The 14746-nt window shown below is 39.8% G+C and overlaps 1 protein-coding gene across 3 annotated transcripts in view; it reads left to right on the top strand.

Moving 5' to 3' along the window:
• Positions 1–14022, top strand: part of LOC127449501 (mitogen-activated protein kinase kinase kinase 20-like) — a 28247-nt gene extending 14225 nt beyond the window's left edge. For all 3 annotated transcript variants that reach the window (XM_051712979.1, XM_051712978.1, XM_051712980.1), the window contains 4 exons: positions 4947–5021; positions 6435–6541; positions 10107–10248; positions 12975–14022. In XM_051712979.1, the coding sequence (XP_051568939.1) occupies positions 4947–5021; positions 6435–6541; positions 10107–10248; positions 12975–13319 (669 nt within the window). In that variant the 3' untranslated portion in view covers positions 13320–14022. The remainder of the gene's footprint in view (positions 1–4946; positions 5022–6434; positions 6542–10106; positions 10249–12974) is intronic.
• The last annotated feature ends 724 nt before the right edge of the window (positions 14023–14746 follow it).

The following is a 14746-nucleotide window of genomic DNA, read 5'->3' as shown; positions in this document are numbered from 1 at the left end:
CGATCCATCTGTGTGATGAATAGGGATGTAACAGTTCCAAGGTTTCACAATATACCTCGGTTTTAAAACAGATGGTTATCATACCGTTGAAATCTTCTCATTGACGGTATTGCATGAAGATAAAGACAGATTTTTTCAGAACTTTTCTAAAAATCCAAATCAGTTTAATTAAGACAGAATCTGCGACATTTACACAGCATGATATAAATCTTTAAATTGCACCTTCCTCATGTTGCATTTGACTGTCACTCAATTTTAAATGTGACATGCAAGTGTCGCGAACGCTGCGCATCACGAGCACATCAGAAGTCCAGCACGAGCAGAGCGCAGCATTAGTGCAGCATGAGCGCAACATACAGACATGTCTGAGCCTGAACCTTTATTTCTGCCGCCACAGAAGTTCGCTGTCTGGGATTACTTGGCTATGTAAAAGACCCACGAGGCACCATCAATGTTGATGGTTACCCAGTCTGTAAAGTTTGCCACAAAAAAGTATCGGCTCATGCGGGAAACACTTCAAACCTTAAGAAACCATCTCCGTGAGCACCATCCCACGAATATTGCGGAGACGAATGTAAGTGGAAATACAGTACACAGGATAATAAATTACAGCCCGTTTCATTAATGTTTACCGGTTAATGTTACATTAAACATTAATGTTTTTTTGTTTTTTTCTTGTTTTACCTTGTCAGATTAAGAGAGTATCCTGATGTTCAAGATCAAAAGTTAAAGGATTAAAGCTGAAGAAATCCAAAATAAAGTTCAAGAATTGGTTATAACTGAAATATTTATCTGTGTTTATCAGAAATAGCCTATCTCATAACCAAATATTGAACTGCTTTTAATATTATCAATGCACCTAAATACCGTGAAACCGTCACCGTGGTAATTTTTGTTATCATACCGTGAAAATGTCATACCGTTACACCCCTACTCTCAAATCATTAATAAAGAACTTAATGAATTATAGTTATAATCAACATTTCTCTCCCTTCGTCTCCCATATTGGAAGAATAATTTTCATTACGCTCGTCGCAATGCACTATGTGGTTGCTTTCGTGAAGTTTACATGCAAAACTGCCTTATTCCCAAAACATAAGTACAGTACGTGAGTGCAGACTAGCTACGCAAGCTTGATTTCATGCATCCAAAATATTTCAGACCACAACATATAACGCAAGTATGCGAGTCACCTGAACTGCACCGCAGATTTGCTCTCGTGACAGGGCATTATACAAGGAGAATGGAGGCTTCGCCCTCAGACAGTTCTGATGAGAAGGGATCTGTTCGGGGAAGCCAAAATTGATCTATTTGCATCCCTGGAGACAACACATTGTTGTCTGTGGTACTCCCTGACTAATGCTCCGCTGTGCATGGATGCTCTGGCCCACAAAAGGCCAGCGGGATGCAAGTATGCATTCCCTCCCGTCCACTTGCTTCAAGTATTGTGCAAAATTCGGGAAGATGAGAAGTAACTGTACTGCTAGTTGCTCCGGAATGGCCCAACCACCTGTGGTTCCCAGAGTTAATAGAGCTCTTGGCAGACATCCTTTGATTGTGAAATTATATCCAGGTGCGAGGCCATTGAGACCATCTTGCCCAGTTACTGTTCTGGTTTGGGACTTAGCACTTGTGTTAAAAGCACTCACAGGCCTACCATTCGAGCCATTGAATACAGTGAGTTTACGCATACGCTCATTTAAGAGTGTGCTGCTTCTCGCTTTGGATTCACTGACATGTGTCAGGGACCTTCAAGCTCTGACGGTTGATGACTCTTGCTCTTGAGTATGGACCAGTCTTGTCAAGAGCCGTTCTCAAACCCAGGTAAGGCTAAATTTGACCAATCCCTTCAGGGCACAGGTTATTACCCATCAGGCTTTCTCCCCTCCTCCGTTTGCTTCCACGAGGCAGAGATGCTGCACATACTATGTCCCGTAAGGGCACTACATGCATATGTTGATCGTACAAGGCAAAAGAGACTGTCAAATCAGCTCTTTGTATTCGTCACAGGGCGCTTTTAAGGTTTGACCATCTACAAACAAAGGATTTCACATTGGATTGTAGTCGCCATTGCACTTGCCAATGACTTGCAAGGCATACAGTGAAAGCCTTGGCATGAAAGCTCACTCCACTGCAGGCATGGCCTCTTCATGGGCATGGTCTAATGGTGTTTCCTCAGGTTGGGCTAGGTTTATAACCTAGATGTCACCTCTCTCTCTTCCCATGTGCTTTCTGTGAAGGAGAGTTAATCTGTGTATTCCGCTGCTATACTACCAACATATTTATACATGGTCATCCCATAAGCCACAGTCAGCGGTTGTCTGGCTAGTGCTTCATATTCATATTCACACACGTTTGTGATTTAAAGCATCTTGCAATGTAACGCTACCCGAATCGGTTAGCGTCATCGCCATTTGTATCCGTACATTCATCATTTTGCTCCTCCCTTATTATTAGAATACAAAGAGGAGACTCTGTCTGTGTTTTTAACTACCCCACCGGCCAGTAGGTATCGTTGCACGTGTGAATCAGTAGTGCAGCGTGATGGTATACATTACCCATAGCTTCAACAATTGACGCAGCGTCGAAATGACCGACTTGAAAGGGAACTATAAAGTTACGACTGTAACCCTGGTTCCCTGAAAGGAGAGAATGAGACCCTGCATATGCCGGTTATGCTACTATTTCTTTGCTACAAGGGCTAAGTATCACTACATATCCTTCAGTCGAATATTCTGACAAGATAACTCTGTGTGCCCCCATACATATGCACAAAGGAGGCAGAGCACAAAGCACTATACTATTAAAATTGCCGTGATTTTAAAGAGTTTCAGAGATAGGTTACACCTGCTGAGATAACCCCATAGCATCAGCAAATGACACAGCATCTCATTCCCTCCTTTCAGGGAGCCAGGGTTTCAGTTGTAACCTTGTCTTGTTTTATGGAATGTGGAGGTAACTCTATCGCCCCGTTGAGTTTTGTTACTACCAGAGTAATGCAAGAACCCACCTTAAGTATGTTCAACTGGATGGCGCACTTTGAATGGCAAGCTTTTGTATTTATGTACTTGCGGAAAGTATGTTTCTGGCCTTTGATTTTGACCAAAACAAAGTATCTTTGAAGGTAGCATATTTATGCTGCCTACCTTTTGGAACAATTTTCACATCTGGATTGTTTCACATCTGGATTGTGCCTCAAAATTTTGCCAAAACTTATTTTTAAACAAGGTTTAAAATTTGGTGCAACAAAATTATCTGATAAACCTTGATTTAATCGAAATGTAATATTAATCCTTGTTGGTGCAACCCACCCTAAGGCTTCTTTGTTCTTGGACCAGTTTGCTACACTTAAAATTAAAACTCATAGGACAATTCATGCAAACAGCAGCAAAAAATATATGAACTTTGACACAATTGATGGACTCAATCTGTGACTTCACACTTCACAACGTACATAAATGAGTTTTATATGCTAACATGCATCACATGATGCCTAACTGTGGTTAAAATCATAGAATGCATTATTTTGGCCTCGTGCATACATGATGCTTAATTATGACCCGAGATGTTCTGCATGATCATGTTATTGATTAATGTACTGAACAGGAAAGGAGGGCTGATTTTCACTTAAGTAAATTGGTAAGTGCTTTTTGCATTATTATAGCAACATCAGGAGTTTACTAAATGTAAATTCAGTGTCTTCACATTTTGAAAAGTATTCGAGTACCCTGATGAAACAAAATTTATTGCAAGCGACATTTAAATTACAAATATTATCAGATAGCTTTTTCCAGGTATTGTAGAACTCCTTGGTAGATTCATATGAAAAATTTGAATTTTTGAATTTCAGTTCGGGAGATGTAGCCAACTCTTATTTAATAATGTATTTCACAAAACAGTCATGCTACAGTTAAAATTAGGCTGGCTTGAGTATTCAGCATCTTTTCAACTTTTGGCTTCCATGCATTGACGTGTTTTTCAAATGTCAATTGGTGATATTAAGTGGCTGCGACTTAATGTATGATGCCCATAGGGTGTCTTGTTAATTGTAAAACAGTGTTTTCTTAATGGAATGAATCGCAATGAAGGCCTAGACTTAAAATGCATGGGTCGCCATTGGAGTACAGACAGATTACAGTTCTCTTTGTGTTTGCTGAGGAGCCATTGGCTGAGGATCAGATCAGACCACAGAGGTTTTAGTGCTGTAGGGGGTTGTCAGGAAACCTTTTTTACATAAACATCCCAACCAGAGAGAGAGAAAGAGAGAGAGAGAGAGAGAGAGAGAGAGAGAGAGAGAGAGAGAGAGAGCGAGCAAGCAAGGACTTCTAAGAGAAAATGTTGGCAAGGGGTAGTGGGAGAGGTCAAAAGATGGATGAAAAGATATTTTGGTTTATGTTAAATTGTCATGGGGTAAGTGAAGTTTCCATGCTCATGTTGACCCATGATTATGTAGTGTGCCAGTGCTGTTTGTCAAATCTTATACTGTGTGCAGTATATTTATTAGAGGCGATGTCCTATTAAATGAGCCATTTTGCAATGTCAGATTACCTCATGTGTGGCTTATCAAATGGGTTTCAATGAGTCTCCATTATCAACATCCCACCTCACATGCTCACAAAGTTCCATTATCTTGAGTGAGACCTAGATTTGATAACTCCATAGTGTAAACAGTGCTCATGTAATAGCCCTTTGTTAAGCCTGGTATTATACTGGTTATGATATATCAGCATGCCAGACTCTGATGAACAAGGAAATATCCACTCTTCATTTGAGATGTGATGTAAACTTAGCCCAGTGGAACACTTTGGAGCAGTTGCTTTTGGAAGCTTAAACTGGACTCATGCTAAAATTAGCATTTTATGTAATGGTGGCTATAATGGCTTTTCAAAATGGATTCTAATGTGTGTGAATGTGTCTGTGGTATTTGCATGGGTTATGTGTTCCAGAGGCCGACCATTCCCAGCAGCTGCCCGGCCAGTTTTGCAGATCTGATGAGATCCTGCTGGATCGCGGAACCCAAGGTGCATGCTGGGATAGAGGCAACAATCAGCTCAGGGGGAAGATCACTAGAAATTCTGGAAAATAAAATACAATTTATTGGCATAAAATATGCCAATGAAATGGCATATTCACACCAAACTAGATTTGTTTTTTGTTTTTTTGGCATGAAAAACATGCTAAATTTTTTTTAATTAATTCTAATTTTCTAATGAAACAATACATTTTTGTGAGCATTTTCATAACGATTCCAAAACATCATTCTACAAAGATCAGGCTAAAAAAAAAAAAAAATTTCGGATGGCGAACAATTCATTAAAAGGGATAGTTCACCCAAAAATGAAAATTCTGTCATAATTTACTCCCCCTCATGCATCCCAGAAGTGAATGTGTAAGTGTGCCTTTTTTCTGCTGAACATGAAGATTTTTAGAAGAATATTTCAGCTCTCTAGGTACATACAATGCAACTGAATGGTGACCAAAGCTTTGAAGCTCCAAAAAGCACATAAAGGCAGCATTAAAGTAATCTATAAGACTCCAGTCCTTTTTACTATAAATCTTCACTTTCATTTTCAAATTTTCTTCTTTTGTTTTTGGTGATTCACATTCTTCTTGCACATTGCCACCTACTGGACAGGGCTGGTCAAAGGTATTGATATGTTTCCCCACACCTATCATATCGTTTCTGAATCATGGATTAAACCACCGGAGTCTTATGGATTACTTTTATGCTGCATTTATATGGTTTTTGAGCTTCAAAGTTTTGATCACCATTCACTTGCTTTGTATGGACCTACAGAGCTGAGATATTCTTCTAAAAATCTTCATTTGTTCTGCAGAAGAAAGAAAGTCAAACATATCTGGGATGGCATGAGGGGGAGTAAATTATGAGAGAATTTTCATTTTTGGGTGAACTATACCTTTAAGTGTCCGAACTTTGTTTAGAGAATGACAAACATTCAGTATTTGATTTTGTATAAATAGTTTTGGTGCAAAAAATATTTTCATATTTATATTGTTCATTATTTGTATATTTATATTTTAATTATGTATATAAACTATTTATAAGTATATTTATTTATAAAGTATTTAAAACTGTATATAACTATAGATATTTTAGTCACATCAAACTTGGTGCGAAATGGCCTTAAGATGCAGGCATTTTGAAGTGTAAAGTATGCATTTTTAAAATGTTGTCATATAACTTGAATATTTAATTAGTAAATACATACGTATGTACAGTAGAAGTTTAAAGGTTTTTGAAATAATATGACTGTTAGGAGCTTTCACAGTAAGGAATATGGCCACTTATTTTGTACCAAAATGTATGAATACTGACAGTTACAAAGAATCAAACACATTTTCAGTTAATTCATGTGCTGAATTGTGTTAAAAATTGACCACAACAAATATTCATTTACCTGTCTTCTCCTTAGAAAAGGCCACAGTTTAAAATGATCCTGAGCACCCTGGAGACCATAAAAAATGACAGCAAGCTGCCTGACCAGTGCAACTCCTTCTTACATAACAAAGCTGAGTGGATGTATGTACAATCTAGAAATATTAAACCACACACTGAGAATTACAAACTCTTTGTAAAGTTTGTGCATGTGTTTTTTGAATATATATATATATACACTATATTGCCAAAAGTATTCGCTCACCCATCCAAATAATTGAATTCAGGTGTTCCAATCACTTCCATGGCCACAGGTGTATAAAATGAAGCACCTAGGCATGCAGACTGCTTCTACAAACATTTGTGAAAGAATGGGCCGCTCTCAGGAGCTCAGTGAATTCCAGCGTGGTACTGTGATAGGATGCCACCTGTGCAACAAGTCCAGTCGTGAAATTTCCTCGCTATTAATATATTCCACAGTCAACTGTCAGTGGTATTATAACAAAGTGGAAGTGATTGGGAATGACAGCAACTCAGCCACGAAGTGGTAGGCCACGTAAAATGACAGAGCGGGGTCAGCGGATGCTGAGGCGCATAGTGCGCAGAGGTCGCCAACTTTCTGCAGAGTCAATCGCTACAGACCTCCAAAGTTCATGTGGTCTTCAGATTAGCTCAAGAACAGTGCGTAGAGAGCTTCATGGAATGGGTTTCCATGGCCGAGCAGCTGCATCCAAGCCATACATCACCAAGTGCAATGCAAAGCGTCGGATGCAGTGGTGTAAAGCACGCCGCCACTGGACTCTAGAGCAGTGGAGACGCGTTCTCTGTAGTGACAAATCACGCTTCTCCATCTGGCAATCTGATGGACGAGTCTGGGTTTGGCGGTTGCCAGGAGAACGGTACTTGTCTGACTGCATTGTGCCAACTGTGAAGTTTGGTTGAAGGGGGATTATGGTGTGGGGTTGTTTTTCAGGAGCTGGGCTTGGCCCCTTAATTCCAGTGAAAGGAACCTGAATGCTTCAGCATACCAAGAGATTTTGGACAATTCCATGCCCCCAACTTTGTGGGAACAGTTTGGGGATGGCCCCTTCCTGTTCCAACATGACTGCACACCAGTGCACAAAGCAAAGTCCATAAAGACATGGATGAGCGAGTTTGGTGTGGAAGAACTTGACTGGCCTGCACAGAGTCCTGACCTCAACCCGATAGAGCACCTTTGGGATGAATTAGAGCGAAGACTGCAAGCCAGGCCTTCTCGTCCAACATCAGTGTCTGACCTCACAAATGCGCTTCTGGAAGAATGGTCAAAAATTCCCATAAACACACTCCTAAACCTTGTGAAAAGCCTTCCCAGAAGAGTTGAAGCTGTTATAGCTGCAAAGGGTGGGCCGATGTCATATTAAACCCTATGGATTAAGAGTGGGATGTCACTTAAATTCATATGCATCTAAAGGCAGATGAGCGAATACTTTTGGCAATATAGTGTATATATATATATATATATATATATATATATATATATATATGTATATTGTATATAAACAAATCCTGAATCACTGAATAAAAGTTTATTCAAGCTTTACAAATATTAATTATTGGTAACACTTTATATTAAGGTTCCATTCGTTAACATTTGTTAATGCATTAGGTATCATGAACAAACAATTAACTTTATATTTTTAACAGCATTTATTAATCTTTGTTAATGTTAGTTAATAAAAATGCAATTGTTCATTGTTACTTCATGTAAGTTCATAGTGCATTAGGCCTAACTACGGCTGTCACGATTACTCGATTTAATTAGATTACTCGATTCCAAAAATTCATTGATTACAAAATTGCCGAATCGACTGCTGTGTCTGGTTTGGAAGGCTGTGTCCTCCTGATGTTGCATTTCTCGGCCGCATACGTCATCGAGGCTGTCTCGTTTCAGAAAAGCGAGTAGCACACTTCGAATGCTGCCTTCTTTCATGGGAATTCGGAGGATGCATGATATGTATCTTTCATGGGCACTCACAACCCACAATTCTTTGCTTCATCGGAAATGTCTACAACAATTTACGCCAGTTTGCCCGTAAATATGATGTTAAAACGCAAGGAATGTTAATTCCCAAGTTGAAGTACCTCAGTAGACGGGTGCAGAGTATATAATATGTATTATTATATTAATATACAATAAAAAAATAAAGAATTAGACTAAAAGTACACCTGTAAAATCTATTTTCGTTTCTCTTTACATCATTATAACTCCTAAAATGTACCTCATACATTCCCTTCTAAAGGGACTTTGTTCCGTTCTCACTCAAAGCGCTCCCGCTTGTTAAAGAGTGGCGTGCTGTCATAGCAACCATGTTACGTTCCGTTTCCGTTTGTCCTACGAAGGCCGTCTCGTTTAAACGAGGCTTGTTTAAAGGAGGACACTCGGTATACTGCAGCCTTCAAAGGACGCGTCCTACCTAGCACGCAGCCTTCGAAACGAGACACAGCCGACAAATCGAAAATAAGGCGGAAGTGACGTAGTCCATAGACGAGGGCGCGAACACAACGATAAGAGGTGTCAGCTGTGTGACAGCGCTTCACCTTAGATTTAGAAAGATGTAGAAAAACAATGCAGGACCTAAAAACATAATTTCAGCAATGCAACAGCACTTGAAAAGATGACATCCAGTTTTCACAGACCCGCCGGACATTAAGCACATCTGCATGCGATTGCGGTGCTGTGTCCAGATGCGCGAGAGAAGTTGAGTACTTCATCGCCACGTGGGACACGCTTAACTCGGGAAAAAAAACATTGAAATGCAATCTAAACCTTTCTAAATACTGTCTTTTGCAATATAGGCTTTTATGAAGCAACTTAAAATAATGTCACGAAAAAGATGTCAGACGGACTTGTTTAAAGTTACACACAGTTACGGATGCACAAACACATTCTGTTCAGTAAATCTGACCGAATCCAGACGATCTAAGAAGGTAATTTTCAGCAAATTATAGTTTGAGTTCTGTTCTGTGTAATGCGATCATTCTCCTCACGTAAATTAGATTTTGGTATGGGTGGGTGAGAAATTCCGGAAACTCATCATGAGAGTGGTAAAGAAATCAATTCTAGCAGGAGGGAAGTTTTGAGAGAGTGTGTGGAGAGATTTTGGGGGTAGATGGGTTGAGGATGGGGGGCCATTCTGGCCCTCAATCACATAGCTGTTTACAAATAGCCACACGGAAAGCTTTGCGTGTGGAGTTAAGATGTAAAGACTACAGTACCACCTGCTGGCACAGATATATAATTACAGGCAGTCTTGTTTCCATGTCAAAGAGCATTGGAGATCTAAAGTTTCGGAAAGTAGTAATACTTGCAACTTCCATAAGAGACTTTTAAGAATTTGATGTGTCCTGCAGTGTGACATGCTATAATCTGTCTAGAACATGAGCATTTTGCTCATTGTTTTAAAATTATTATGCATGCAGGTTTATGAACTACGTAATGGAATATTTGCACTTTTAAAAATATATTTGTCACACAGCAAAAGAAAAGAAGGGCACTAAGTTACACACTTTTCTTTTATACATTCATTGAAATTCAAAAAATAAATAAAAAAAAGTCCATTAACATGCTTTGCCCCAATAACCCATGTATTTTCATATTTGAATGCAAATGTATTGAATTACACCAGTATGTGTGTTGTTTATATTTCCTGTCTTCTCTCTCTGTAAGGTGTGAGATAGAGGAGACACTGGAACGCTTGAAGCAGCTGGAGAGGGAGTTGAGCTGTAAGGAGCAGGAGCTGGCCCAGAGAGAAAGGAGACTGACAGAGTGGGAGAACAGACTCATGGAAAGATCTCAATCCTGCACTCCTGTGAGTCTACACCATACTGAATTCAAAATAACACTTCAAACTATTGCAATCACACTGCATACTTTACACTTTTACAACATAGTTAAATAGCATGACAATTTTTGAACATTTTGAAATATATGATGCCATAGTATGAATACTTTTGAATAATGTAGTATGCTGACATTTTCAAGTTTTCATGTGACCTGCAACCTGCTGCGCTCCTACAGAGATAATATAGGAAGTCACTCAAAAGAGTAGTGAAACTTCAACAATTTAAAAATAAAACCAGGCTGCACTCGAACATTAGAGTTTATATATAGATCATCCTGGTATATAAGCGTACATATAATTTTTATTTATTTATTTATTTATTTTTGCATAATACACAATGTATTCTTTTTAAAACGTAGTATGATAGTATGATATTTCCAAGACAGTGTCTGCTTTTACACAAATGATACAAATTCTTGCACATAAAACATGGGACGAATGCGAAGTATTAAAAAGTTGTATTAGTTATGTACCATACAGAGGTGGTAGGGTGGGGTTAGAGCCGGTCTAAAGTCGGATACCTAGAGTATAAATAAATGTAAATTTTGGAGTCCAACAGCTGGAATTATTACTTTGTTAAAGGAATAGTTCACCTAAAAATGGAAATTTTGTCAGTATTTCCTCATTCTCTTGTTGTTCCAAAGCTGCATTACTTCCTTCCGTGGAATGCAAAGGAAAATATTTAATTATGTACTGATTGCTCTTTTCCATGCATTAACAGTAAATGGGGACTGGAGCTTTCGAGCTCCAAAATTACGCAAAAGTTATATATTAGTTACATATGTATAATAGAGGTCTTCTAGTTACTCTAAACCACAAGGGGGGATTAGATCTTGTATATCAGTCAGTACATTTACATGCATTTTAAAATTCGATTTTAGTCTGACAATTCTCTCATGATTAAATCCCCCCCCCCCCCCCCCCCATGCCATCCCAGATGTGTGACTTTCTTTCTTCTACAGAACACAAATAAAGATTTTAAGAATATCACAGCTCTGTAGGTCCATACAATGCAAGTGAATGGTGTCCAGAACTTTGAAAAGCACATAATGGCATCATAAAAGTTATCAATAAGACTCCAGTGGTTAAATCTATGTCTTCAGAAGTTATATGATAGGTGTGGGTGAGAAACAGATCAATATTTAAGTCCTTTTTTTTTACTATAAATCACCACTTATCTGTAAGCCACATGTGGCGCCTGTTTAGTTTCACTTTTTACATGTGAAAGTGGAGATTTCCGAAGTTGAGTAGCCCTGTTATACAGTATATACAGGATGCAGTATATAACTTAAATTGCACAACTTAATTATAGAGTCAATAAATAAAGTATATGGCAGAATTCTTACAGATTGCTGCTACTTTGTGCTGTTACATCTTATCCCTAATTTAAAATATAACCCTCCCCTCCTAGTTTTCATTGATGCAAAATCATCAATGACATCATTTCTGCCCAGCATTCACATGGTTGATACTAATTATTGCAGGACCACTAAGAAGATCCTGTGTCATGGTGTAGCCTACCTATAGGCCTACTGTTGATCATGGTTTTCTTATGTTTGTTCATAATGTAATAATACATTTTGAACATCCATAATCCAAACCATATAGAGCCTTTAAGGCTCAATAGCCTGTCGGGGCACCTTTCTCCCACTACGATTTTGCGAGCTCTGTGGTGGGCAAGGTGGCATGATTTGGGACACTCCCATCACGATCTTGTGAGCTCTGTGCGGGGGCAGGGTGGCACGATTTGGTACACCTTTCTCCCATCGCAATCTTGCGAGCCAGGGGTGTGGTGGCACAATTCAGGGCACCTTTCTCCCATCGTGCAACCCTGTCGTGTCACCCCAGAGAGCGTTGCCGCCCTAAGCGCCTGCCTATAGTGCCTATGCCAGGATCCGCTACTGTGACCAGGGAAAGGGGGGCTTGGTCACATCCGGCTGGGGTGGAGGGCATCAGAAGTTACTGAGGGGCACAAGGAAAATATGGGGGGGGGACAATGCCCCACCTAGCCCCCCCCTTAGACCGCTGGTACTAGGATGACATCTTTGGGGGGGGGGGCATTTGAAACATTAGGATGTGCAATAGTCAGAAGTTTCTGGAAAAGGAAAATCTAGCCCCCCCCCCTTTAGACCCGACCATGTTTAAAATATATATATTCTTTGTATTGAGCTAAGAGGTTAGTGTGTGACATTTAAATCTTATATTGGTCACACGTCTTCTCATCATCCAGATTTGCAGGTCAGAGTTCACCAAACCTGAACTTTCATCTGCAGCTCTATGCAAAATTTCTTAGTTTGAACGGGAGTGAATGGAGTGTGAAGTCTAGTGCGATTGTAGCTCAGCTTCATCCAGCATGTATGCATGTTAAAAAGACCGCAGTTGACCCTGGACAGAGGTAACGTGCGACGTGTATTTAACATTCCTCAGCTGACATCCTTTAAATGTTCTATTACGCATTGTGTCGTGTACAGACAGATGAAGACTGTAGCTTCACAAACTATGCAAAAACCTGCTGTAGCTCGATTACAACTGCACATGTAAACACTGATTGACTGATTGAAGAAGACTGATTTTTTCTTAATGGAAGATTCAAAAAGCGTCAAGTTATGATAAATATAAGTATAAATATGAGTGCATTTTCTTCTCTAATTCTAATAATTTTTTCTGAATTTAACTTCCTGTTCTTTTCACAGCTGTTTTCACACATATCCCCCATGGCGGCCACTCTCAGGGCCGAGTCCTTCTATGAGGCTCACATGGAGGAGAGCAAAAGCTCAGAGGTCAGCTGCCAGATCTCATCAACCTGCCATAATGGAGATCAGGGTCAGGCCAGCCTTCAGAAGCTCATGCTTGGGTTCGGCGGTGTGTTTGACCTGGATGCAAATGTTTCTAATGGTAACTTCGTCCGCCAGTCAGGAATGCAGGTGAACATGCAAGCCAAAAACTCCTTCAAGTCCTGCAGTGTCCGTGAGGGGCGCAAACTAAACATGGCCATCACCATGGATGACTTTAGCTGGTCCGACGAAGACAGCGATTAGTGGAGGGCAAAAGGGGTGGTAGGGTATGCTCAGAGCCGGTCCAAGGTAACACATCTAGAGTCAGAGCTAGTAAAAATATATTTTAACAGCTGGAATTATTGATTTGTCAAAGGAATAGTTCACCCAAACTGTCATTATTTACTCTCATGTTGTTAACTAAACCAGTATGACTTTCTTCTGTGGAACTCAGAAGTAGAACTTTGGTATTAAGTCATAAGGGTTTGACATAGTGGGTGAGTAACTGATGACAGAAATTTCATTTTTGGGTACTTAATTGAATACTTCCATGGTTGTTGCCCCCAAGTGTGATACGTTTTAGTATAAAACAACAACGCTATTTGATTCAGAGCAGAAGGTTACACTACCGTGTTAGCAGTAGGGCCATTGTTCGGAATATACCGTCTAACCAGTACAAATACCCTTTGATAAATCGCAAGTGCATTTAAGGATACTGTTATAATTGGGACGATACAGGGTACTGCATAGATGCCCATAAATGGCAGGATTTACCATTGGTAGGAGGGATTTACCCCTGCCTCCTCTCAGTGAATCAGACACCCCATTATACTGAGATTTCCCCTGTGAGAGAGTTACAGAGTTCACATTTACAGTATTTATAAGGTGTGAGAGAACTTAAATGAGATTTTTGAAGCTGTTTTTGTAAAGCCCTGAAGTTTTTATAAAATAAAGGAAATACCAAAGAGCTTGTGTGAAGTGAGTCAAAACTGTCCAAATGTACATGTATACCTTTAAAATCAGTAAGGATAGTTGACCTGTGAAAGCCTACACAGACCCAAACCTAAATTTTGAGCTCAAATCTCATTTGTATAATAGCACATGCTTGTTATTTGCTTACAGGGTTTGTTTAGCATCTCTCTGGAGTCATATAACAGACATGGCCAGTGCGTTAACTTGTTTTCCTAATAGTTTGTGCAAGATTTGGAGGACTGTTTAGCCTCTTCTCTGGACTGTGTGTGACAGATAAGCTGAGTGCCAACCAGAGCCAGAAGAGAGGCCCACTTTGTACAGTACACTCTACATGCACTCTAAACTTTCATCTGACTTAGAAAAATACATCACACAGGATTAAAACAACTGCTATTCGTTACAGTTATTGAAAATACAGAACCAAGTAGCAACTGTTGATCTATCCCGTTCTGCAGTTCTGTATACAGAGGATCATGAGTTGGTGTTATGTGTGTGGCCTTTGTGTGACGATGGCTGTGCCCACATAGAGGGCCTGTTTTGTGTCTCCTGTGGCATATGTAAACTGTAGGGTCGTGTGCGAACCAGAGCATGTGAGCAGAATGTGGAGCAGAGCGGTGATAATTTCACCTGAGTAGAGAGCACCTTTTTAAAGATTCCACTCCGCTCGCTTCAGGCCGCTTAGCGCAGCTCGCTCAACCCAGAATGCACAATGCGAATAA

Source organism: Myxocyprinus asiaticus, chromosome 12 (assembly GCF_019703515.2).
Source record: "Myxocyprinus asiaticus isolate MX2 ecotype Aquarium Trade chromosome 12, UBuf_Myxa_2, whole genome shotgun sequence".
NCBI lineage: Eukaryota > Metazoa > Chordata > Actinopteri > Cypriniformes > Catostomidae > Myxocyprinus > Myxocyprinus asiaticus.
This window is presented reverse-complemented; position numbering and strand designations above follow the sequence as displayed.